This window comes from Peromyscus californicus, unplaced genomic scaffold, assembly GCF_007827085.1.
Source record: "Peromyscus californicus insignis strain IS unplaced genomic scaffold, ASM782708v3 Scaffold_6__1_contigs__length_162567912, whole genome shotgun sequence".
Taxonomy (NCBI): Eukaryota; Metazoa; Chordata; class Mammalia; order Rodentia; family Cricetidae; genus Peromyscus; species Peromyscus californicus.
The window spans coordinates 149,663,535-149,688,644 of NW_026294584.1; the positions used below are offsets into that span (position 1 = coordinate 149,663,535).

At 44.3% G+C, this 25,110-nt stretch overlaps 1 protein-coding gene across 1 annotated transcript in view; it reads left to right on the forward strand.

Moving 5' to 3' along the window:
* Positions 1 to 15,963, forward strand: part of Ptpro (protein tyrosine phosphatase receptor type O) — a 213,685-nt gene extending 197,722 nt beyond the window's left edge. Inside the window, exons 22-27 of the mRNA XM_052719820.1 lie at positions 65 to 199; positions 464 to 586; positions 4,886 to 5,040; positions 7,775 to 7,910; positions 13,765 to 13,885; positions 14,848 to 15,963. Of these exons, the coding sequence (XP_052575780.1) occupies positions 65 to 199; positions 464 to 586; positions 4,886 to 5,040; positions 7,775 to 7,910; positions 13,765 to 13,869 (654 nt within the window). The 3' untranslated portion in view covers positions 13,870 to 13,885; positions 14,848 to 15,963. The remainder of the gene's footprint in view (positions 1 to 64; positions 200 to 463; positions 587 to 4,885; positions 5,041 to 7,774; positions 7,911 to 13,764; positions 13,886 to 14,847) is intronic.
* Positions 15,964 to 25,110: the final 9,147 nt, after the last annotated feature.

Here is a 25,110-nt window from a genome sequence, read left to right on the forward strand (position 1 = left end):
CGACCACCAGCATTTGCTAGTGACAGTGGCTGGTGAGGTGTTAACACTGTCACTCATCTTTCAGGGATACAACTCACCGCAGGAGTACATCGCCACCCAGGGGCCACTGCCGGAAACCAGAAACGATTTCTGGAAGATGGTCCTACAGCAGAAGTCTCATATCATCGTCATGCTCACTCAGTGCAACGAGAAAAGGAGGGTGTGTACCTCTGTGCCGTGTGCCTGTTGGCCACGCCTGCCCCATTCACAGCCCACTCACGCCCTGGATGCTGTGTCCACTGTCAGAGAAGCAAATGGACTTGCTTAGTTTTCACCCTCACCTTGGGGCTGTATGTTTCTTCTGAAATGAGGGTCATCACTGCCTCTCAATGACCACAGACTCTATTTCTTCCCCGGCTTCTTTGTTTGTTTTTGTTTGTTTGTTTATTTGCTTGTTTTTTAAAAGCATTTATTTTTGCCTCAGGTAAAATGTGACCATTACTGGCCATTCACAGAGGAACCCATCGCCTATGGAGACATCACCGTGGAGATGATCTCTGAGGAAGAGCAGGAGGACTGGGCCAGCAGACACTTCCGGATCAATTACGTGAGTTTTCAACAGATTCAGGGAGGGTGGTCTCGAGCCCTCCACTCCCACCGATGCCGTCACACAAAGACCTGGAGATCAAACCATCACTATGTAAGATCGTGAGCACTTGAGGCTCTGCCCTGCTGCTACCTGCAAGAGACAAAAGATCTGACTCAGTACAGTTCCTATTTTTATCAAGTGTGATATGGATGAAACGTTGTCTTTGAAGGCCAGAGGAGATTATAGAGAAGTCTGCACTGGTCCATCTCTAACTTGTGCAGGACTGTCAACCCCAAGTGAGAGGAGGGTGTTCTCATTACTTGCCTTAATCAGATAAGAGTGACAGCAAGATATATGAGGCATGGGGACATTTCAATTTAAACATCAGACCTGACACTAACTAGTTAGGATTTTTGTTCTGAGTTTCAATGTCGAGACCCTCTTATTCATGGTTCCATGTCTCTCTTAAAGTTAGGTAGAGTTCTAGAAAGATCTGTTTCCTCACCTTGTTCCCATCTCTGCTGACAAGTCTTTGAGGGCTGGTGGTATCTGTGCTGGGTTCCAGCGCTCACATCAGGCAGCGTTATCCCATTTGCTGTCGATAGAAAAGCATTTCCACTAGGAAAGTCCCCCTGGAATGAGCTGTGTGTTGAGAACAAAACTTAACTGGAAAGTCCTCTTGCCTTGTTCTTTCCTGCTTAGAAACAGCCCTTCCTAATGACATTGAGCAGGAGAGGGTGTACTGACTTCTGTGGACCAGCCAAATTCACCCACTGCTTGTTTTGTAAAGCCCCCTGAGCTAAGTGTAACAAGTCTTTCTTTGGACTGCCAGCTCCCAAATAATGACACAGAGACTACTTTTTAATTATGAAAGCTTAACCCTAGCTTAGGCTTGTTCCCAACTGGATCTTAAAGCTTAACCCATTTATATTAATCTGTGTTCTGCCATGGGGCTCATTACCTCTCCTCAATACCATATGTCTGACTTCCTCACTAGCAAATCCCCTGCCTCTCAGATTCTTCCCAGAGCTCCAATCCTTGCCCAGAAGTCCCAGCCATCCTTTCCTGCCTAGCTATGGACCATTCACCTCTTTATTAAGCCAATCAGAAGGTGCCTTAGGCAGATGAGGTGAAACAGCAGCACATCTTCACACAGTGTGATCAAATATCCCACAACACCTAAGAGCAGCTTCTCTGCTTTCAAATGTTGGAAGGACAGAGATACAGCCAAGCAATCTAAACACTTGTATGGCACATGCAAATCCCTGAGTTCCTCCTTCACAGAAATGACTTGAAAGGACTGGGGGAAGTTGGGTTACATTTCATATGGCATTGGCCATTCATAGGCATGGTGAATGTACCAATCACCCACCACTTAGGAGGCTGAGGCAGGAGGACTAGGAGTATGAAGCTGGCTCTGATGACACAATAAGACCCAGACCTCCAAGAAAAAAATGTAGAGATTATTTCACATGAAATATTATATTTCAATTACGTGAAATTCAAACTTCAGCTCTCATGGTGTTCTGGTGGATCACAGTCCACATTTATTTATGATGTATTGTCTATGACTGTCATGGAAACTACATGGCTGCGATATCTAAAAAACACTAAACTATGTACCTGGCCCTTTACGGAAAATGTGTGTTAATTCTTCATGTAAACAAAGGTTACCCATCACAATAACAACAGAAGCACTCAGTTAACCACCCACTTATGGTGTCTATAAGTAATAAATCAGTTCTTATCTATTAGCTGTAAACAGTAGCTTTCTCTGGGATGTGTAAAACAAAAAAAATCCAGGCACACCCCCAATGTGTGTGTAACAGGATGGTTCAACCCTTCCCTTCTTTTGAATTATCCAGCTCTTTCTTGTTCCCCAAGCAGACCACTCAACTACTGTCACTCCCTATGAAGCCTCCCCGGGCTCTGACACTTTGGGCTCCTTCCTGCCTGCGTCAGAGTCCCCTGCATGCTGCTCCAATGAAGCACACTGCCACTACAGTGTTCTTTCTTGGCCTCTGCCTCCCCCCACCCCCTCCCTCCCCGAATACTGTCAGTTTCACCAGCAAGTGCTCTTTCTCTCTGGAATGAACAAATCTGAGAATGAACTATTGCAAAACTAATAAAGCACTATCCAAGACAATCGCCCTCCTGCTGGTGGTGATCTTTCATAACCTTAATGCCATTTAAACTGAGCTTGCTTTCTGCGCTGTTCAGCAAGAAAGCCAGCTTAAATTGCTAAAGAATAGAGAACAAATCTTTCCCCACATTTGCATCTGGGAGCAGGCGGGGAAACACAGAGCACAATATAAGGTCTGTTCTCTTGCCTGTTCCCTTTACAGGGAAGACTTACGTAGATCATAGGGTGATCAATAATATGCTTCTTGTCCTTGGTTTTAAATGATGGGCCCATCCTTCAATGACAAGCACGTGAAGAATTTCAATACCAGAAATAAAGCAGGAAACAACAGCATTTGCCTGTAAGGCGGTTCAGAGGATCCCAGCGTCTGGTGGCAGAGTGCCCTCTTTGGACAGTAAGCCTGCAAAACCTAAATCGGTCAGACGGCATTGATCTGTACTAACCAAGCAACTTTTCCCTTCAGTTTTTACACCTGCCCTTCTTTCTTGGTCCATATTGAGATGTGTAAAGTTCCCCAGTACCTTCTGAAAAAGATACAAAGATATAGATGAGAGCATCAGAGGAAGAGAATGGAGGATAGCCGAGTCAGACCAAACAGAAGGGTTTTCTCGTTTAAACAAGGAGAATGACTGTAATGGCGGCTTGCTGCTTCCCAGCACTCAGAGATTGGTATGAATTGAGTAAATATCAACAAGCTATCTATTCCGATGGACTCTGAGCCTTGCTGTCAAGTGAAGAGCCTGCTGCCGGTTCCATGGGCCTGCTGTGGAGCTGTGAGGAGACTAATGGCAGTCTAGCGGCTTTCCCTGTTTTCCATCAGCTTGGACTTTTCAGCAGATGGCACTTTCAGATTATCTGTATTGGAATATGGATGTGGAAAGACAATATGATGATCAGCATGTGAGCAGAGCTGGCACGTTTTGTGAACCTTTCTAGAGAAGCCAGGCTCTCTGGTGACTAACTTGAAACACCCACAGTGTTGCATACTTGCTGTTATGCACAGTCTGTTGTGGAGGGGCTACTTTGTTGACACATTCCTTGAAGACAACCATAGGGAGGCCAGCACACATCTTCACAGCCTTACACCTTGTGCCCAGAACAAGAATCTCTGAGCACTTCATGCTGCCTATGAATAGCCTACGATCTCAGGTGTCAAAGAGATGGTGGATATAGTTGAAGTGATGGCATTGTTATCTGCATAAATCTTACTATGTATTTGCACCTATTATTTATATAAATTTTACTTATATAGAGGCAAATTCTCCTTAAGACTGTTGGTTTTGCTCTTTGCAATTTATTTCTCTTTGCTACTTGAATGTAAACTTGAGCCCCAAACCTTCTAAAGTTTTTCTAGAATATTCTAGCCACGGAGGATTATAGGGTCTTTGCAAGTTTGAGGAATGAACCAGATACTTGAGACAGCCTGATTTGGGAACCAGTCTCACAGTTAACAAGGGAGCAAATCATTCATATATCTTATTGGAGACTAAATAGAGTTGATCTTGAAGGATCCCCATTGATGTCTGTGTATCTAGTTTAAAGCAAAGTAAGGTGCCATATACAACTGTGGAACCAGCTAGAGTCGAACTTCAGTCAGATCCTCTGAGAATTCTGGGACATGAATGGCACTGTAGTGCTGGCCCATTCCAGTGTAGAGATGGAGTTTTGCACGCTGGTAATAGTCATTATCTGCAGTATGCTTTAGCGAATGAATGTGATCTCTTGGGAATTTTCCAGGAAATCTCATTGGCTAGAGGATGTCTCTGGATGAGGGAACAGTGGCTCCACTATCAGGGAATGTGATACACTGGGCTGGAGGAGAGCTCCAAGTAGGACACAAACAATAGCTTCCAAAACTTCACCCGCCAGGCCTGAGGCAGCTTCTACGTGGAAGAGGCAGGATGTCAACCTCAGTCTACATAAGCTCTTGTTCTTAGCTACTAGCTAATAGATATGGGTTAACCTATGTCTCCATCTTTTGAGGATTTATACAATTACAACTAATCTTTCCCTTCAGGACCTGATTAGTGCTATGCAGGTGCTCAAAGCTGGAAAGGGACGGGTGATGAAAAGTAGTAGGATGTAGCACCACCCCAGTCTTCAACGGTGGCTCGGGCCATGCTGAGTGTAGGTGAAGTGTCTAATCCGTGGTCTTTGGCATGTGTCCCCCATAGGCTGACGAGGCACAGGATGTGATACATTTTAACTACACGGCCTGGCCCGATCATGGTGTGCCTCCAGCAAATGCTGCCGAAAGCATCCTGCAGTTTGTGTACATGGTTCGCCAGCAAGCTACCAAGAGCAAAGGGCCCATGATCATCCACTGCAGGTAACCCTCCTCTGGCATTTTCTGTTGGTTACCTGTCTCGCTGTTGTGTCAAAAACGCCTGACAGCAGCTGCTTAAGAAAATTGACTTAGTTCAAGGGTTTAGTTTGTCTTACCAAGACCAGGACATCATGGTGGTAAGGGCTTAAGGCAGCCACAGCCATAAAGCAGAGAGAGATGAACAGTGGTGGTGGCCAGCATTCTCCTTTTTATTCAAGCAGGGGCCGCAGCCCATGCAGTGGTGCTGCCTGCCTTCAGGTCGGGTCGTTCCACCAAGTCAACCGGTCTAAAAACTCCCTCACAGGCATGCCTGGAGCTTGTCTCTAGGCCAGAGGTTCTCAACCTGTGGGTCACAACCCCTTTGGGGATTGAACAACCCTTTCACAGGGGTTGCATATCAGATATCCTGCATATCAGATATTTACATTAAGATTCATAACAGTAGCAAAATGAAGTAACAACAAAAATAATCTTAGGGTTAGGGGTCACCACAACATGAGCAAATTGTATTAAAGGGTCACAGCATTAGGAAGGTTGAGAACCACTGTCCTAGGTGAATCTGGATCCTGTTAAGTTGACAATATTAACCATCACACACACCATGTTTTTCTTTCTATAAAAACTTGATCAAATTTAATCATAAAATTATGATTTTTAAATCTGTACTTAGTTGTACTACTGTTTATACTGTTTCCTTATCATATAGTGAGTTTATAAATATAGTCTGTGGGATGTATTTTTTAATTTGCTCTTTTATGAGATAGAGTCTTACTTTGTAGCCCAGTATGGCCTTGAACTCACTCTTTAGCCTTAAACTTGCAGTCATTCTCCTGCCTCAGCTTCCTGAGCACTGGGATTGCAGGCATGTGCTGCTATGCTCAGCTTAAAATAGATGTTATTATCCCAATTTTAAAAGCAAAAGAACATGAGAACATAGAAATGCAAGGACGTACAAAAGTCCATTCAACTAGAACAAAGAAGTTAAGATTCAAATCTAGATATACGGGTCTCCAAAGACTAAATACCATGTGACATCGTCATGGAGATCCAGAGTGGATAGCCAATAAATAAATATTCGGTCAAATTCTACAAAGCTTCTCATGGCTCAAAACAGTCTAAATAAACTTAAGAGAAAGCAGAAGGAAAGAAAACATGAAAGTATTTGGTATGTTGATAAATGTGGTTGCCCTTCAGAACTGCGTCTGGAATTTCAGAAGCTGAAGTAAAATGGACGAATGGATCCTAACATTACTTTAAATCACAAGTCATACAAATTCCTTATGGGAAGTGTTACCTCTAGAGTAAACCTCACCTTCCCATGAGTGAACACAAAATTCACCATCATGACAAGATGTTAGAAAGTCATTGTGCAGACTCAAAGCTTTTGGATGCATATCTGAGTTAGAAGTAGGATAATGATGTCAGGGGAGGCGTCAGCAACTATTCCATCACTAGTACCTCGTCTTCATGAGCCACATTGTTGATGCTGTGAGGTGTGTGTGTGTGTGTGTGTGTGTGTGTGTTCTGTTGTGATATACATATGTGTGTGAGTGTGTGTATATTATGTGTATGCATGTATGTGTGTACATATGTGTATGCATTGTATGTGTGCACTGTGTGTGTACACTGTGTGTATGGGCATTGTGTGTGTCAATGTTTGGGATCAGCAATGCTGGTGAGTCGCTGTTGAAGGAGGATGCCGTCCATCTCATCTGCCCACCATAGATTTTCACGGTTTCAAAGCAGGTTGCTGAAAACAAGATTATTCTCAAAACAGTTCTCTGAAAATAAATCTGCTTGCAGCTATGCGGTCAAACTCGTCCACTCCTTTCACGGCTGTCAGGAAGTGCTGTTCTGGGTGTGACTTTACAGAGGCATGCTTAGTGGAAGATCATTTTATCTGAGAAGCCCCAGGAGAGAAGAATTATCTAATAAAAAAGTAAATTGAGTTCTGAACTCAAGGCTTTTAGTTTTGGTTTTATCCTCTAGCAAATTCCACATGTAAATTAGCTACACCTGTCTCTTTACCCAAGCTGTGAGTGTAATTTAGAATTCGGAAGCTTTTGGCTCTCTGGGTGATTGGAAGAAGGGAAGAGCTGGCTTTGACATGCAGAGTTGGAGCCTCTGTGGGGAGTCGGCAATATCAGTCCACATCCAGCCACACTCTGAGCACTGGGATCCAGGGACTGGATGAGATGGGCTTCAAGTGTTAGCTTTGACTTTAAAGCAGTTATTTAGAGGATCACTGGGAGATTCGTGCAGATTCCTGGGTGGGTCAGTAGAGGCGTGTGTGCTGTAGAGCAGTCTGAGACGGGAGCTGAACATGAACACAGGTCTATGGCCCTAGAGCTAGAGTTAGGCATCAGGCTTGCCAACTAAACATTTGAGCTGGGTTCCAGGTTCCTGAGACAAAGACTGTTAATGTGCATCCCTACCTTAAGGGGAGAAAGGACTATCTCCAGTACAGGGTCTTTACTTTCCTCCAAAAACAGAGAACCCAGGGCAGACATGATACAGACCTTTACTTCTTCTCTAAGGAAGAAACAGTGATGGTCAAAAACATAACACCCAAGCAACACTGACCAGCACTGCATTCTGAAGAGCCTGTTAAGTGGAAGGCACTGTGGGAGAATAGTTTTCCGCCTTCCACTGCTATCAACTTTAGAAGTTTCCAGTTGATTTCCAACAGTACAGAAGCCTGCTATGACTCAAGCGCCATCTCAACCTTCTTTTGCAGTGCGGGCGTGGGACGAACAGGAACGTTCATTGCCCTGGACAGGCTCTTACAGCATGTTCGAGATCATGAATTTGTGGACATCTTAGGGCTGGTGTCAGAAATGAGGTCGTACCGGATGTCAATGGTACAGACGGAGGTAGGAACTGAAGCAATAAGTACGCTTAAATTTGCCCTTGACTGAAAGCACCCATTATCCAACTTTATGTTTTAATAGAGTGGTCACAATGTTTTCACATCCGTCTCTCCCATTTTCTCACCGTGTATATTTAAAACTACCCCAGTACAAAACAAATAGGGGTCAGCCTCTCAGAACACCATCGTGTATGTAGTGACTATGCTTGTTCTGGCTCCATCTGCCTTTTAGGGATTTAGAGACTGTAGATGTGTCTGCAATAGAAAAAAAAAACTTTTGGAGCAGTATGAAACTCACTGAACGTAGCAGTCAATCCGCATAAGTGCCACTAAAGGGAGACTGCAGGGTTGATATGATTTGATTTATTCTTGAGAGGACAGACTGCTCAATAAGTTCACCATTGTTTTTTGTTGTTGTTGTTTTTTTCCCTCCACGTGACTCTTCGTCTCCGTCCACTTTAGATGATAACTCTAAGTTGTATTTGTGCATTCTGTCTCTCTTGATTTTAAAGTTCACCATCACTGTCCCAGTCCCTTAAATCAATGAATGGACCATGTGCCCCAGAGTTCCCCTAATACTATTAACCAGTGTTCCCTCTGCCTCCTCTTCTCCCAAGTCCTCCCTCCCCTTGAAGCCCTAGAATGTGCTCAACCTGGAAGGACAGCTCCAGGCTGCATTGTGGTGCCCACCAGCAGCAGCCAGAGGGTGTCTGTGTGTGTGCAAAAACCCAAGTACAGTGACTTCTTTATAATCCAAATCACTGGTCTATAAGGTTACTCCCCGGCCTCAAGGACACAATGGAGCATTTCCTGGGGAAGCATGTGGGAGGAGGAGAAGGCTTGTGGATTAGAATAAGGTCAAGCAGGACCCCTCTTTTACCAGACCTTTCTTTTAATGCCTTGTTCTTCCTCCTGCAGCTTCTTCCAAGCACCACTAGATGGCAATATAACTCAAATAGCCTGGAGGGCAATGGCCCAGTGTCTCCAACGTTGACTTTCCTATCCTTGCTTGCTTTTCTTTCTCCCCCACTATCTTTCCAGCTCCATCTGAGCAAGGCTTGGCACAGCCATTCCAATGTATTTGTTGCCAAGTTGCACCCAGGTCACGGTAGTTTGAGTCAGTGACCCAATAACAGTCAGGCATCTTAATGACAATTAGGAAGCATGTCCTGGGCAGGACCTTGTCCCTTTCAGACAAGCTTCTTGCAATAGATGGCAACACCATGCGGAGCCCCACAACTGATCAGGTTGCAGGAGACTGCTGAGTGACCAGCCCTAAAGGGGAAGTCTGTGTCACACCCCCTTCCTCCAGAGGCTCAGGCATCCCCTTGAAAGAGGGCAGAAAGAATACAAGAGCCAGAGGCAGTAGATAATGATAAGGAAGCATTGTTTTCTGAACACAACAGAGCAGTTGCAGATAGGATTGCGCAGTAGTAGTAGTCGCGTGCTCAAACCCTGTGCAAGATCAGGCCAAAGTCCCAGCGTGGAGAGGGAGAGGTGGGCCCTGGGGTGCTGTTGACAACTGGTGGGTGACTTTGGAAGAAGCAGTCAGTTTTGGGCAGGGATGCAGGGCATGGGAAACTGCCCACCATCCAGTGGATCCCACACCCATGCACAGAGAGGCAGCACTAAGTACACTTGGTGGGTTTGAGTAAAACAGAGCTCATGAAGTTGGACTGCGGAAGGTGGGGGGAGGGGAAGGGAGAGGTGGGAAGGGAGGCAATGGGGGCTGGATCTGAGTTCGAACCATCTCCATTACATTATATGTAATATACCTCTTACAAAACATATTCCTATATGGTATGTATAAAACCCCATACTTCAAAGGACACCTTATTTTAAGCATCTTGTTTGATGAATGAATGACCGGACTTACTTCCTCAATTTATACCTCTTTTAACTTTATAGATGTTGATTACAGACTGTTTACTTTTGATTTTTCACAACTACAGAAGCTTAGTCCGTCTTTAAAAACTACCTTTGTACACAGGGCCCCTCCTGTTCATTCCCTCTCCACTATTTGTCTTCAGATGTGATAACAGCGGAAGCCAGACCAGCCTCCGTGGGTTGGCTTCCTACACGATTAGGACAATGCTTTGTTTTCTCCCTTATTTTTGGCCCCAGTTTTAGGTGTCTGGCTTCCTTCTTTACAGCCACATTTCTGGTTGACATCTCCATGAAAACAGTCTTTCGAAAGTCTGCTGTCCCTTCCAGGAACTTGATGGGAGAGTCAAAGAAATGAAGGGGGCCCAGGTCTCCGGGCTTCCTAACTTCCCAGCTCCCCCCCCCCCCCCCCCCCCCCCCCCCCGCTTTACTCTTGAGTTCCCTCAGCCGTCCAAGATGGACACCTTCCACTTGTTGGTTTATGCCTGCTTTATCCGTTACATCTAGAACATCTTGTTCATTTATCTTATTTTTCCTTGTTTCTCTGTTCTTCCTGGTCCAACCTGTATTTTCCAATGCCAGTTGATTTATCTCACATTGTCCTTCAGCCCACTCACATTCAGATCCTGCTGCCTGCTAATTCACTTGGTTAATAAGTAAAGAACAAAGAACCAAATGATTTTTCTTGCACTTGTCAATCAAGCATGCCAATCAAGAGGACAAAATCAGTCTCCAGCTGAGAGCTGGTCTTTCTGTACATAATCAACCCAGGAATTGAATAGCACATTCTTCTCATCTTGCGTTGTTAATTTTCCTACCTTCTCCACCCCGCCTACCCCCTTGATTTCGTCACGCCATGCTACCCCCGAAATGGCAAAAGTAACTGATTCAAGTAGCCATGTCCTCGGCGTCTCTCTGGAGATCAGTGCAGCATGCACGGGCAGTACATTTGGTCCTGACTGTTTTTATTTGATTAGCGCATTTCGGGCTTTCTCCGTCCTTGTGGGGAGATGAAACAGTGTCAGAGCCTGGGAGAGGGTCAGAGCCTCCACTTTAGGACCTCACAGGTCATGACACCTCTTCAGGCTCTCACTTCTCATCTCTAAACGTGACTGACAATTCTCATGCATTGTCATAAAGAATATAGTAGATAAGATGACACAGGATCCATAACAGTACATTGAATCTGTAAGCTGCTGCTGCAGATGGCTGGGACACCCTCCTTCCTTCCTTCCCCTGTACTCTGTTCTATTCTTAGCAGACATTTCATTTGTTTCTCTTCCAATTGTCCCCCTGGAAGTCAGTTAGGGTTTTCTCTGAGCAGATTGCCCTCACTCCGGGCAGCTTGGCTTTCTCCTGGTCTTATGGATTTGTCCAAAAATAGTCTTTTACTTACTTTTTCCTGTGATTTATGTTGTTCTCATTGTTTTTGCTTGGTTTGGAGTTTGGGGTTTTTTTTAATTAGCATATACTAATTATACATAATAATTAGATGAATTATCCATACTGATGAGTTTTATCATGGCATTTGTAGACATGAACATAATGTGTTCTGATCATATTTGTCTACCCCCATTACTCTCTTATCCCATTCCCACTCCCATCAAGCCCCTCCCCTTCCCAACTAGTCTTCCTTCTACTTTGCGTCTTTCTGTGTGTGCGTGTGTGTGTGTGTGTGTGTGTGTGTGTGTGTGTGTGTGTGTGCATGTGCGCACGCGCGATCCAATGAGTTTAATTACAGTGCTTTTAAGAACATGGATGAGGGATTATTTACAGGAGCATGGGCAACTTACCTGCACCACTGAGGAAAGTGTGTTATGTTTGCTTTTGTTTTCTATGAACAGCCATGGGGTGAGAGTCCAGACCAGAGCTCTGTCTATTCCCAGTGATCACATAACACCAGAAATACTGGAATGATGTGTGAGGATCACTGTGGGTGGCTCAGTGTAGTGAGATATTATCAGAATGTAAGGGAATGTGTTTGCTCCAAAGCTTGTTCAGAACACAGAGGTGAGGTTCCCACCTGCTGGGGCTTGAAGTATTTGTTTTTTCCTTTGTGTTAAGTTGTTTACATGAGGCTGTTTAAAGCTCATGGCCATCTTGGCTGGACTTTATTTAGGGGTAGTGTTTAATTGTACTACCTATAATGAAACAGTTGGAGCAAAGAAGGAGAAAAACCACCCTATTAACCTATTTCGTGGCACAGAGTGCTCTAACCTTAGTGTCTGGGTGATTTTATCTTGACTTTCAGTTATGCATAGCTACTCCTTTGTGCTCACGTGTTACATATATATATGCATGCATTTCTTTCACACTGAATTTTCACATAGCATATTAATATACATACATTCACATACATTACAAACTACCCAAAGCTCTTAAATTCCACTTCAGAGATTAATGCTTCTTCAGATTGCTTTCTTATCTATAGAAGATTAGACATTTTTCTACATTGTCTGTGTCTGTTTAAAAAGTACCCATCTATTGAGCATTAACTTTGGCTTTTGCTACTTTGTACTATATTATCTGTGTCCACACCATTTATTGATTTTACCTCTCCAACAATAAGAAATGGTAATTCCTTAATACGCTTGAAATTATCACTGAGTGTTCTTTCCCCCTTTAGCTGTGCTGTTTGTAGATGAAAACAACCATTTGAATTTACACTTTTTACTACTGTGACTTTACTTTGTGAGATACAGTCTCATTGTGCAGCCCAGGCTGACATCCAACTCCTGTGCCTCCTGCCTCAGCCTCCCTATCTACCGCTGAGATGACCGCTGTGTCACCCACCCAACTACTTGGCCACTGTTTGCATATGTCTTAATATTCCTTCTACTTGCTTCAAAAAAAATCACTTAATAAACACAAACTGCTACAAATCAGGAATAGAAGACGGTTTCTACCTCCCAGGGATGTTTTGTGTAGCAGTTGTTTATTTATTTATTTCCTGATTTGTGAGACCTTGTGTAACTCTTGGACACTGTGGAGTAGCTTTGAAAGCATCTCCCTTCCAATGTGCTTCTCCCTTTACCATGTTTTACACAGAGGAGCTTGAAATTTTTATTTGTCTTTTTCTATTGCTTATAATTTTAGGATCTCCTTTTCTAATATAATCAGAAAGGAATTAACCCATCTTACCCTTTCCATTTTCAGTGTTTAACTTACACCTCTTAGGGTTCGTGCCAATGTACAATGAGGTGGGAATTCTTCAGTTTCCAAAACCATCACGGTTGCATATCATGGCCTTCGGCACTGTGCAGTGATGATCTATCATCTGTACCACACAGCAACTTCACCTCCGAAAGCTAGGACTGGATACCTGAAATTTGCTGAGGGAGCAGTTTTAGAAATGTTCTTATCACCAGAAAGGAAAATGGCAGCCATGTGAGGTGACGCCTGTTCACTGACATGTCTGATAACATCTCACTATTCATATCAGAGCACCATATTTTATTCCTTATCCTCACATTACTTATCATACCTCAGTAGAGCTAGAACAAAAAATGAAATACAATCTGCTGTATGGGGCATCAGAGGCCCAGTGGGTACAGGACTTGCTGTATATGTATAAGGATACTTGGAGCTTGCTCACCGGCTGGTCTTGCCAAATCACCAAGCACCAGGTTCAGTGAGGGAACTTGTACCACAAAATAAGGTGGAGAATGATAGAGGAAGATATTTGATGTTGACCTCTGGCCTCCACACCTGTGTTCACATACATGCACACACATAGACAAGTACACAGACGTGCACACATACAAGCATACACACACACATAAAGAAATGATGTTCTAGGATCTACCACTAATAAAATACTTTTAAAGTTCGGTCTCTTGGGTTTTAAGTTATAAAGTTGTCGCTGTAAAGACAGGAAAGTGATTTCCTTTTGCATCAGGTCCTGATAATGGCGCTGCCTGGTACGGGTGCCTCCTCTTCCCACACGCCCTCTCTGCCCCTGTTGACTCTCCTAGGAGCAGTACATCTTCATCCACCAGTGTGTGCAGCTGATGTGGCTGAGGAAGAAGCAGCAGTTCTGCATCAGTGACGTCATCTACGAGAACGTCAGCAAATCCTAGTTCTGAATCCGGAACCGTAAGTAGAGAAGCTCTGAGGGTAAAGGGACTTGTGTAGACTCTGACTTCCTGTCAGCCTTTCTGTCTGACTCGGAAGCGCACAGGAGTGGTCATGAGGAGTCACAAATACCCAGCGCATAGTCTGTGTCACACACAGTTGGCTTCAAACTTCAATGCCTCCTTGGGGTCACAGCAGCAGAGGAAACCTCTGAAGTTCATGGTTATTTTCCCCTCTGCCAAGAGCCTTTAACCATTCTGATATTGGGTTTCTCTCTGCCACTTAGAGACACTGCCTTCCAACTCTACCTAGACAAGTGTGTAAATGTTGTGTTGATTACAATAGTTATAAGCTGGAGGGAGGGCCCCCAAAAGAGTTTGGATTGGAATGGATACTCCCCTAAAGAAAACAATATTGACCACAGAGCCTTGGGATTATGGCTTCTGAAAATTCCTTGATTTCACTTACTGTGTGAGCAGTTGCTTGGGAGGGTCACTGAAACATTAGTGACATGTTCATTTTGACCTCAAAATCTGATCTGTAAATTTGAGGGATCTTGGCTAAAGTAACAAGTAGCACCCCATTTATCAGTCATAGAGCAGTACTTCTGACTATAGAAGGGCACAGGAACCATCAGTAGAGAGAGAGGGGGCAGTTGAGCATCATTGGAGAAATACAGAAGGATAGGAAACATATGCTGTTTAACTGTGGTAGGCTAGCATCATCATGGTACCTCTATATCTACTAAGAAAAAGTCAGAGCATCCTGGGCTAGCTGGGAGAATGAAGCACAAGGAAAGATAAGAGACGGATGTATAAGTGGAGAGAAAGTAGTCAGAGCTATGGAAAGGACAAGTCTCAAAAAGATGCACAGATAAATTCAGGCCCTCATGAGTTACGGGATTGAGTATAATGAGAACCAGAGGTGGCACTGGGAGGGGGTTAATACATTTAGGATGCTAACCATCTTTCTTTCATTCACAGGTGAGGACATGATATCTACCCGTGCTCCCTTGCTTCCGAGTTTTTGTAGGGGCCCTTTAGCTAAACCGAGTCCCTGCTGTGTAGTATGTGGCCAAGGAGGTGATTTGTCTCCTAGAACCAAGACAGCCTTAAGGAGCTTATGGTATCTTTTGGAGTCTTCACTTCTGGACGTTTGATGGACCAAATCACTAGGATTCCAGAAAGGTCAAAATGCTCCGCAAAGGGCAGGAAGGGCAACTCTTCCTGACAGTTTAGTTGGCCCTTTGCTGCTTGGGCTGGGTTGATTTTTTTAAGTGCAATAATTTTTGTATAATTGTGATTTTATCAGAACATTGGATTATCTGCCCACGCCATTGATCAATGTCACAGCCCTGGAAAGAGCCAACATTATGACGGAGTTATACCTCATTATTGAAGAGGCATGGCCACACAGGAAGAAGCGATAAATTTACTTCAAAGAAAATGAGCGAGTATGATCCACACTTCAACCTTGAAGCTACAAGATCAGGAATGGGTGGGCAGATGGGGAAGAGAGAGGTTCTACCCACACACATCAGCCAGCTTATCTTTTCCTATTTCAAAGATGAAAACCTCTGTTTCAAAGTAGAGTAGGAAAAAAATTATTTGTCTGATTTGTTGTAGTTCCCAGTGGGTTTCTTCCTTGTTGACAGTTGGGAGTTTCTTCCCTGGCCCTTTTGAGCTAATGTGATGGTCCTTTTCAAACAGCCAGAGCTGATTCAGCAGTTTTGAGTCTGACTCCGAACTCTGTTGCTGTCTGAGCAATCTTGGTGCCTAGCCTTTGCATTTATTTTTCTGTCGACCTGTGGACACAAGAGCAGTTTCTCAAAGAGCTATAGGCTGTAAAAATGCACTTTCTTTCCCCACCCAGGAAAGCTGGGAATTCAGAAGTTCTGACAACGGACTTGGCATGCTAGGACAGCTATTGGACACCATCCCTTAAGAATATTGTTAGGCATCTGTATGGATTCCGACAGAAGATTCTCTTGGTTTCTTTCATTTCCGTTGTCAGATTCATTTTAATTGGTATAGCTAGTGGCATATTATTCTTTGGATTTTGTATGATTAAAGTACATGATTGTGTGTTGTGACCATGAACGTTGTCAAAATGAACATCAATGGCATTGTGAGAAGTTGTTACTTTGTGCTACTTCTTGAGAATAGAAGAGGTGATGGTCTAGATCAGTGGTTCTGAACCTATGGGTCTCAACCCCTGGGCAGGGGCGTCAAATGGCCCTTTTGCAGGGGTTGTATATCAGATCTCCTGTATATCAGATATTTATATTACAATTCATAACAGTAGCAAAATTACAGTTGTGAAGTAGCAATGAAATAATTTTATGGTTGGGGGTCACCACAAAATGAGGAACTATATTAAAGGGTTGTAGCATTAGGAAAATTGAGAACCATTCTTCTAGACATATTGAGGTCAACATTCAAATCAAAAGTGATACAGTTATCTGCTTCCTGGTAGTAATGTGGTTTTTGGAAGTCTACTTCTGTGTCTGTTATTTGCCCCCATTCCAAGTTCCCCTCTATCTCTAATTATCTTCATCCCCCCATCCCCCCAACCCCCAACCCCCACACACCCCCACCCCCCGCACCCAGGATTTATTTCATTTTCAATTATTATGTGGATAGGTATATGCATGTGTGAGTGTAGTACCCATGGAGTCCAGAAGAGGGTGTCAGATCTCCTGGCTCTGGAGTCCTAGGCAGACATCTAATATTGGTGTTGGGAAACAAACTCTGGTCCTCTGCAAGAATAGTACATGCTCTTAACAGCTGAGATACCTCTCCAGCCATCTTGGAACTACATAAGGTCAGTTTAGTGTTTTGTCAGTGACCTTCATGACATTAAAGGGTACCAAATAAACAGCTCACACCCCCACTGACTCTTATGACTGTAGAGTCCTGGACACAACAGACCTTGGCAAGGTCCTGAAAGATCAGGCCAGTAAGCCTCTTTGCCTGGAGGGAGGATGGCAGGATATGTCCGTACCCTGCAGACTGACAGGTGGACTTCATGGGGAATGCTAGTTTTATCACCTACTTGGCTCTCCTTCCCCACGCCTCCCTGCTGCCTCTTCCTCTTCTCACTCTGCTATTCCCCCCTCCTGGGCATTTTAATAACACATCATGCCAGTCTCCAAAATGAACAGGGTTCAAGAAAGGTGGCAAGTACCTGTGTGACATCCTTAGAACCTCACACATAAATCAGAGATGAATCTGTGTAACCACAGAAGAGCTGATGAAAAGATGTGGACCTCTCATGGCCACAAAGATGCTCACACAAATTCCATAGCCTGGACCATGACATCGCATGAAAGCGAGCACTTCATACATCTTTCGCGTTCTCCTTGAGCACCCCTTCACAGGAGGGAGCTAGTGGCCCCAGAGGAGAGAAGAGGAGACCAGAGCTTGCATTGCAGAGTTGAGACTACAGAGTGGTCACACAGATGCAGGTTTCCAGATCATTCTTTTCAGTCTTCACTCTCATCACTCTGTTCCTTGGTGCCCCTCGGGTTCTGGACTTCAAGGTAGGGAAGATGTCCAGCTAGCAAAAGATTCAGCTTTTCCTTCTCACTGTGAATTCATTGACTTTCGGTTAACACACTGCAGGATGCTGGTAACTGCATCATAGTCTTGTAGAAGGAGTAAATCCCCCAAAGATTCTCTGCTTGGTTCTCTGATGAGCCCTGAGGCCACTGCACACAGCTTTGTTTCTAACCCCATCCCACCGTTATCATTCAGAAGTGAGGTCTCCAGGGACTCTTCTGCATTGCTAGTTGTTTTAAAAAAATCATTTGAGTAGGGCTTTGTATTGAAGGAACACACAGACTAGCAAACACAGTTCACAATAACCCAGGCAACACACAGACAGAGTGAGGGAGTGTAGAATTACAAAGCATTTGTCTAGGAGTGTTGGTGAGATGGACTTTGGGGGCTGAAAATGACAAGTTACAAAGTTGGTTCACAAACTACCACTAGGGTCTGATTTATGAATGCAATCTTCTCATTAATCTATTCATCCATCACTGGGAATCGCATGATTATATGTAACCTGAGAAGAAAATAAGAGGTGGCCTTTTTTTTTTGGAGGTGGGGAGGAGACAGCTCTCTAATCTGGAATCTTCATTTTCTCATTGCAAAGAAAAACAATATTACTCTTAAACATTTCCATGTCTTGTGAGTGAGGAAATCTACTAAGATGCTTTTAATGTCAGATTTTATAATGCTGCTCCATTCTTAAAGCTGTAACCCTGAGGGCAACATATCTTGGCGGTAGTGTCTACATGAAGAGCCAGAGCTGGAGGCTTTGTGTCTAAATTTTCTATGGGCCACATGATATCTGTTGGCTAAAGGTTTGGCCTTTCGCCAAGGAGTTAAAATTACTGAGTCCAATCTCCAAGGGCAGAATTCCCCCTGCTCTCTAACAAGGAGGCCTTCCTTTGCACCCCGGGGAATGTCTGATGCAATGTGCTTCAAATAGCTGGCCCATTTCCCAGCTCACAGAGCTCCAGCCTGGTGCTTGGCACAGGGCACAGCATTAGGAACCATGCTCAGAACCAAATATGATATTCACCTTGGCCGAATGGGTTATGAAGCATCAAAACATAACACAGAGAATTGCAGACACTCATCCCCGGTTTTCAGCGGTCTCGTTTGGACGCCTGGGAGAGAAATTCCAGCCACAACATTTCTGACTGCTGGCTATGAAGAAGAGGAGGAGCTTTGTTTTTAGAGTCAGTGAGGGGCTTATCACAAGACAGTCTATCAATGTCTCTCTTATTCTCAGAGCTAAGTGTTACACTTACATCTTTAACCCAGTGACCCACGTCCATGAGGAAAAAATTCAATCAATAAAAGATTTTGTGACTACTTATGTAAAACAATTGTTTCATAAGTACAATGAAACAATTGCCAGATCTTTAAAAAAAAAAAAAAAAGATTTGAAATTTGGAATTTGTTGTTGGAAGGACCAAACAAGCACTTGCCAAATTCCTTTCAATGTTTTCTTCCGCCTGGGCCTCCTCAGTCCTCACCTGGTACCTGGGCAGGTGTAGGATGCATGCAGCTTTGCACAGCTGTTTGAATAAACCACAGGATTCTCTCTGACAGGATGGATACAACATTCACACCTGACCCTTAGGACAATGACAGTTTCTTTCTCAAATGCTAAGTCCTTTATATCATAGTTGATTAATTCCAAAGAACGTTATAGAGGTAGACTGTCCACTTTCCACATGCTGAAATTGAGAAGCAACTGGATCAAGGGCCAATGTCAGCTAAATTACAGAACAGGCTGGATTATGAAGAGAAACAACTAAGAATCTGACCCAGCTCTGTCCAGCCTCAAAGCCACTTTCCCCACTACTGTTTCCTGGTCACACTTGTCACCTATAAACTCTAATTGGACAGAATTACCAGTTTCATCTCCAAGTTATAATTTAGGACAACCTTTCAATTTAAAAAAAAAATAGGCATTTATTGCATTTTCATTCTTTGTTGCTGTGATAAAATCCCAGAACTAGAACCTTCCTGCTAGACTGTGATTCCTGAGAGGAAGGACCTGTGTGTCTGATTCAGGGATGTGTCCTCCACTCTAGTCCAGCATGTGGCATGATGGGTACTCATAAATAAGGCCTGAATCAATGTGTAAGGTTGTGACCTTGCCTCTGTCCAAACTCTGTACATATACCTGTGTGTTTCTCCAGGATCTTTGTCCTCCCAGTCCTCCCTGCTTGTCCCTTGGAGTCCCTATTTGTATTTTGAGACAGGGTCGCATGTAGCCTAGGCTATCTAGAAGGAAGGGGCAGAGAAAAGGACGCATTTTAGCTGACTTCTCCAGAGAGACAGAGTCCACCATGGCAGGAAAAACATGGCTTGGCAGTTTGGAAGCAGAGAGATCACATCTCATCCCCACACAGGAAGCAGAAAAGAGAGAACAGGAAGTGGGAAAGGCCATCAAACCTCAAAGCCCACCTCCAATGATGTGCTTCCTTCAGCAAGGTTCCACCTTCTAAGGGTTCTATAACCTCCCCAAACAGTGCCACCAATTGAAGACCAAATGTTCACATACATGAGCCCATGGGAGACAGTCCTCATTCAAACCAGCCCATCATTTGTTCACGGCCCATCTCATGCCAGGCACCATGGAAAGGGCTGTGGTTCAGAAGGCAGATGCTACAAGGTCTCGCTTTAAGGAGTTTACATTCTACCATGGAAAAACAGAGGAGAAAATAAGGGCCTCATGTGTTCCTGATGCCAGGAGAGAAACACACAGCATCTAGTGTGGGTGCCAGGGAAGAGGTGGGTTTGTTTACTTCTTGGAAAAGTCAGGAAAATAAAAAAACTGTACTTAGCACATTCAAGTCTTAAAGAGTGCAGAGCCATGGTCAACCACACACATGATACATGTCACCTCTGTATTCAGCAAACATCCAACTAATACTCACTGCACATTATAGACACAGGGCCCAAGTGGGTGGCCAGGCCCGTCCTACCCCTGAACCTTTTCTTTTAGCCTAAAGTGAATCCTTCCCTGCAGGTCTCCCTAGATGGCTCTGGATCATGAGCCACTCTGTAGCATCTGATGCATTTATTATAAATACAGGTACAAAATGACCCCTCTGCAGCTCAGGTGGGGCCATGTGACTGGCTTCTGACCAACGTGATCACAACATGGACAAAGGACACCTGCTTGCCTCGGTGTCATCAATGAGATACTTCCAGCTGTGTGGTCATTAAGATGCTCGTGTTGTCATGCCCAGCGTTCAACATGCCCTTCATTTGCATGACATCAGATACTGGCCCCACGTTGGGCACCAAATATTGGGATTGATCCATGGAGTCTGTTTAATGAACAAAGGAATTTATTTGGGGGTTAACTCACAAGACAGAATAAAGGAATTTCTTGCAGGATCCTGAAAGGGTGAGGCACGGTCCAACGAGGTTCTCTGGCAAGCTCTGCCCTGGTCTGCATCCAAAACCATGAGGTAGTGAAATGAAGAGAGAGCTGCAAACATGCATCCCAGGTCTTAAAGGTCCCCGGTGGCTACACCTCAGGGGCATGTACCTCAAGGTCATAGGCAGGTGTAACAGCTACCTGCTACCTTACTGGGGGCAGTGAGAGCTTCACGGCATGGCTCAAACAACCACCCACTACAGGGATATTTTTCAGGACAATGATGTGTAACTGGTGAAATTCTTAAAAAGACAAGTGAAACAGTCATGTAAAGTTATCCCATGATGCAAACCAAGGCTAGAGGGAAAGACCGCCAATAAAAAGTTTATCTTTAGCAGATAAACTTTATTATAGAAATACACCTTTCTCTTTAGAAGTCACTCCTCCAGATAAAATCTCTCTTAATTTTTGTACTGCTGTTATTGCTTTCCAAATCTTCTCACAAAGCCAAAACTCCCAGAAGACCTAGTAGAATATACATAATGCTGTCATTGGCTTTGGTTCAGACTTCTGGGTTACTATACTCCAGAGTTGTTTCATATTAGTGGAAGCCCCAACGCAGAGGAAGCTGTGAGCTTTTAATATGTCAGGCAGTGTGCAGCAACCCAGTCCACTGTGTTGCACCTTCCCTGGTAAGGGAGTTCCAGCCCGGGATAGGAGCTCAAACCCAGGGGACATAAAATCTTTCTTCGGTTCTAAGAACCCTCAGAAAGTCCTAAGTGCTGTTTAAAGTAGAAGTTGTACCCATTGCCTCTGTCACAAGCAGGAAGCACGGAAGAGTGGTGGTTCAGCAGGGACAGCATCCGATGCTCTTCCTGAGGATCTCAGGTGCTAAAACAACCACACAACCACACAACCACCTCTAACTCTAGCTCCAGGGGGCCTGAAGCCCTCTTCTGGTCTCTGTTTGCAGTGCAGTCATGTGTACATACTCACATATAAACACAAAATTAAAATCAATTTTCCAAAGAGGACACAACGTTGGTGGATATGGAATTAGATGGGGATCTGTGAGGAATTTGGGGAGGAGTTGAAGGTGATTAAAATACAATGTATGAAATTCCCAAAAATATTCTAAATGAAAAAAAATTAAAAAGCATACCATCTTAAGAAACAAATATAAAAGTGGTCTTAGAAGGGCTTCTTGGGTGTCCCCAGTCACACTTTATCCTATTGCCTTTAACCAGAAATCTTGGGAAGCAACGTGTGGGGGGGGGGCAAGGGGAGGGCAGCAATGTAGAGCCCCACATAGTAACATAGTAACAGAGAACAGTTACTGTGGGTGGGAAGGCCCCAGTGTCCCTGCTGTGCAGTGTATGAGATGACATGGTAATAGGACTTCCCTCATCATGTCATAGGCAGCTCAGGCTGCTGTAATAAGGTAACTAATGAGTCACAGGATTCCGTTTCTCACAGGCCGCTGGCTGACATTGGGAGTGAGAGTGCCATCACAATCAGTTCTAGTGAGCACCATTTATTGGCTTCTTGCTTCATCTTCACATGGCATAGAAAGTGAGAGCTGTCTGGGGTCCTTTTATAGTCATTTATAGCAATAATCCTATTAATAAGGGCTCTCGCCAAGCAGTGGTGGATTAAAGCACACGCCTTTAATCCTAGCATTTGGGAGGCAGAGGCAGGTGGGTCTTTGCGAGTTTCAGGCCAGCCTGGTCTACAAAATGAGTTTCAGGACAGCTAGGACTGTTACACAGAGAAACCCTGTCTGGAAAAAACAAAACAAAACAAACAAACAAACAAAAGCGGGGGAGGGGGACTCTCATGACATAGCTACTTCCCAAAGCCCCAAATCTTAATACTATAACACTGGGGCTGGTTTCACTGTATGAACTTGGGATATGACATGTTTAGCCCACCACACAGAGTTTAAAAACATCACGAGTCTAAAAACAGTTCCTGGATTAACTTAGGATAATCACATGATTTCAGTTTAAGCTAACCTCCCACAGTCTCCAAGAGCCATCCAGAACTTCTTTAATAGATAAAAATAAACAAACAAACAAAAAATACCCAATACCTGAACTAGATAAGCTCTGCTTCTCCAGGGCAACATCCCTCATAGTCATTGGCCCTGGGATATAAATTACAGACATGTGGGGCCAAAGCATAGCCCAGGTTTGGCTTTGAACTTCAACTCTCTGCTAGCACACACTGACCAATATGCGTCAACATGTGTCCAGTGTGTTCAGTCCAAGCAACACACGTGGGAAAGGTTTCACACAAAGCCATGCCAGGACCTGACTTACACTCCAGTTGTGCAGACAACTTGTGTAGATTCACTGTGCCAATGTCACAGTTCTTTTTCAAAGCTTACCAGCCTAGCATGCATGAAACCCTGGGCTTGATCCCCAGCACCATAGAATCAGATGTGGTGACATACGTGTGTAACCCTGGCACTCAGGAAGCAGAAACAGGAGGATTAAAAGTTTAAGTTCATCCCGTTTACACAGCAAGCTCAAGGCCAGTCTGAGCTCCTTGAGGCTCTGTCTCAAAAAAATAAATAAATGAATCAAAACTAAATGGCTAACGAAGCTCACTGCTTCTAAGAAGAAGAAGCAGCCAGTTTGGACAACGCTACTCTGTAAACATGCCTGGGTCAAGTTAAGAGCAGAGGCTTGGGGGAAGCAGGCACCATTTGTGAATGTCACTTAATCCTTCTATGAGCCAGTTTCCTTGTTTGGTAACAGGAACACTAAAAGCTTCCTGTACAGCCTTGTGTGGAGGATTAAATGGAAAGCCCTTGGCATGGTGCCTGGTGGTTTGGGGGCGCAGAGCTGTGCAACTGAAAAGCTCAGTCTGTGGAGTCACAGAGCCCTTTGGAAGTCACAGCAGTCACCTGCTATCTCAGAGCCTACGTGTTCTCTCTCACACACAAACATAGTGTATCCTCTTTCAGGAGCGGTAGTGAAACACAGAATCGGGTGTAGAGAGTAGCAGGCAAGAGCCTGACAGAACTGAGTATGTTCCACATGATGCTCCAAGTCTATGAATCTATCCCTCAGCACACTGACCATGAACCCTCCTACTTCTTCTGCCAGGACAGCTACAGGGTGGAGGTGCCCCTCGGACTATCTGCTGTATTCAGCTCCTCACAGGCACATTTACTGTGATCATACCCACCTATTAGGTCTGTTTCCCAGAGCAGTGGTAAGAGCCTCCCTTCCCCCTGCTAAACTTGTTGGACTTGGTGTAGGCAACCCCACAAGGCAAAGGTCCTGCCTGTACAATGCCTCCTATGTATATGGGAAAGTCAGTAGAACAAATGTTACAAGAAGTTGGAAGCAACCGGGCAATTGGAAAGAGCTGTCTCAGTTTGTGTTGCGTAAATCCACTTTTCCGTCATCCAAGCATAAAACAATAGTCATTCCACCATGCTTTATTTTTTTACGGCTGCAAGATTAATTAATGAGTTATTTAAACATCTGAATCCTTCCCCATGGTGGATTGGTTTTGCTGATGAGGCAGTAAACGTTCTCACATTGTTCCCCTAATGTAAACTCTACTCTCATGTATTGACTACAGGGTACTGGGTTATTAATGAGCCTCAACTTCTCACTTTGCACAGGCTGAGCTTTATGAGCCAGGAAACAGCCACAACATTGCCTGAGCCTGAGGTCGGATAGCTCTGCTCACCTCACTCATGCAAGTTTAATAAGCTCTTCCACCACCTGCCTCCCAGGAGCAGAGCAGAACCCTCGTATTGCGTTTACTGGATGGACAACCTCACGGTGTCTCTCACAGAAAATGCTTATCTGTCCTGTCACGGAGAAGACTGAGCAGATCAGCTAATGTTGGTCCGGATCACTGCCATGTTACTTCTTGCATAAAGAAGGAATGTGGATCAAGTCTGAAAGGCGATTTTTCTCTCTAAACAAAATCATGGTTACCAGCCAACTGACATTCCCTGAAGATATAAAAGGATGGCCAAATCTCAGAACATGGTTTCCTGGCCTCACTATTGACAGTTAATGTGATCATTAACTGTCCCTGTCATGAAGACACACCTCTAGGTGTGTGTCTTAGAGGGTGTTTATAGTAAGATGAGCACCGTGAATTTCGGTGGTGTCATCTCATGAGCCAGAATCCTGGACTAAATAAAAAGAAAAAGGGAAAATGGAGGATGAGCCGAACAGCAACGTTCATCTCTCGCTGTTTTCTCACTTGGGGACACAATGTGACCAGCTGCCTGAAGCTCCTCTGCCATTCCTTCCCACCAGGAAGGATTACATCGCTCCAAACTGAGAGCCAAAACAAAGCCCATC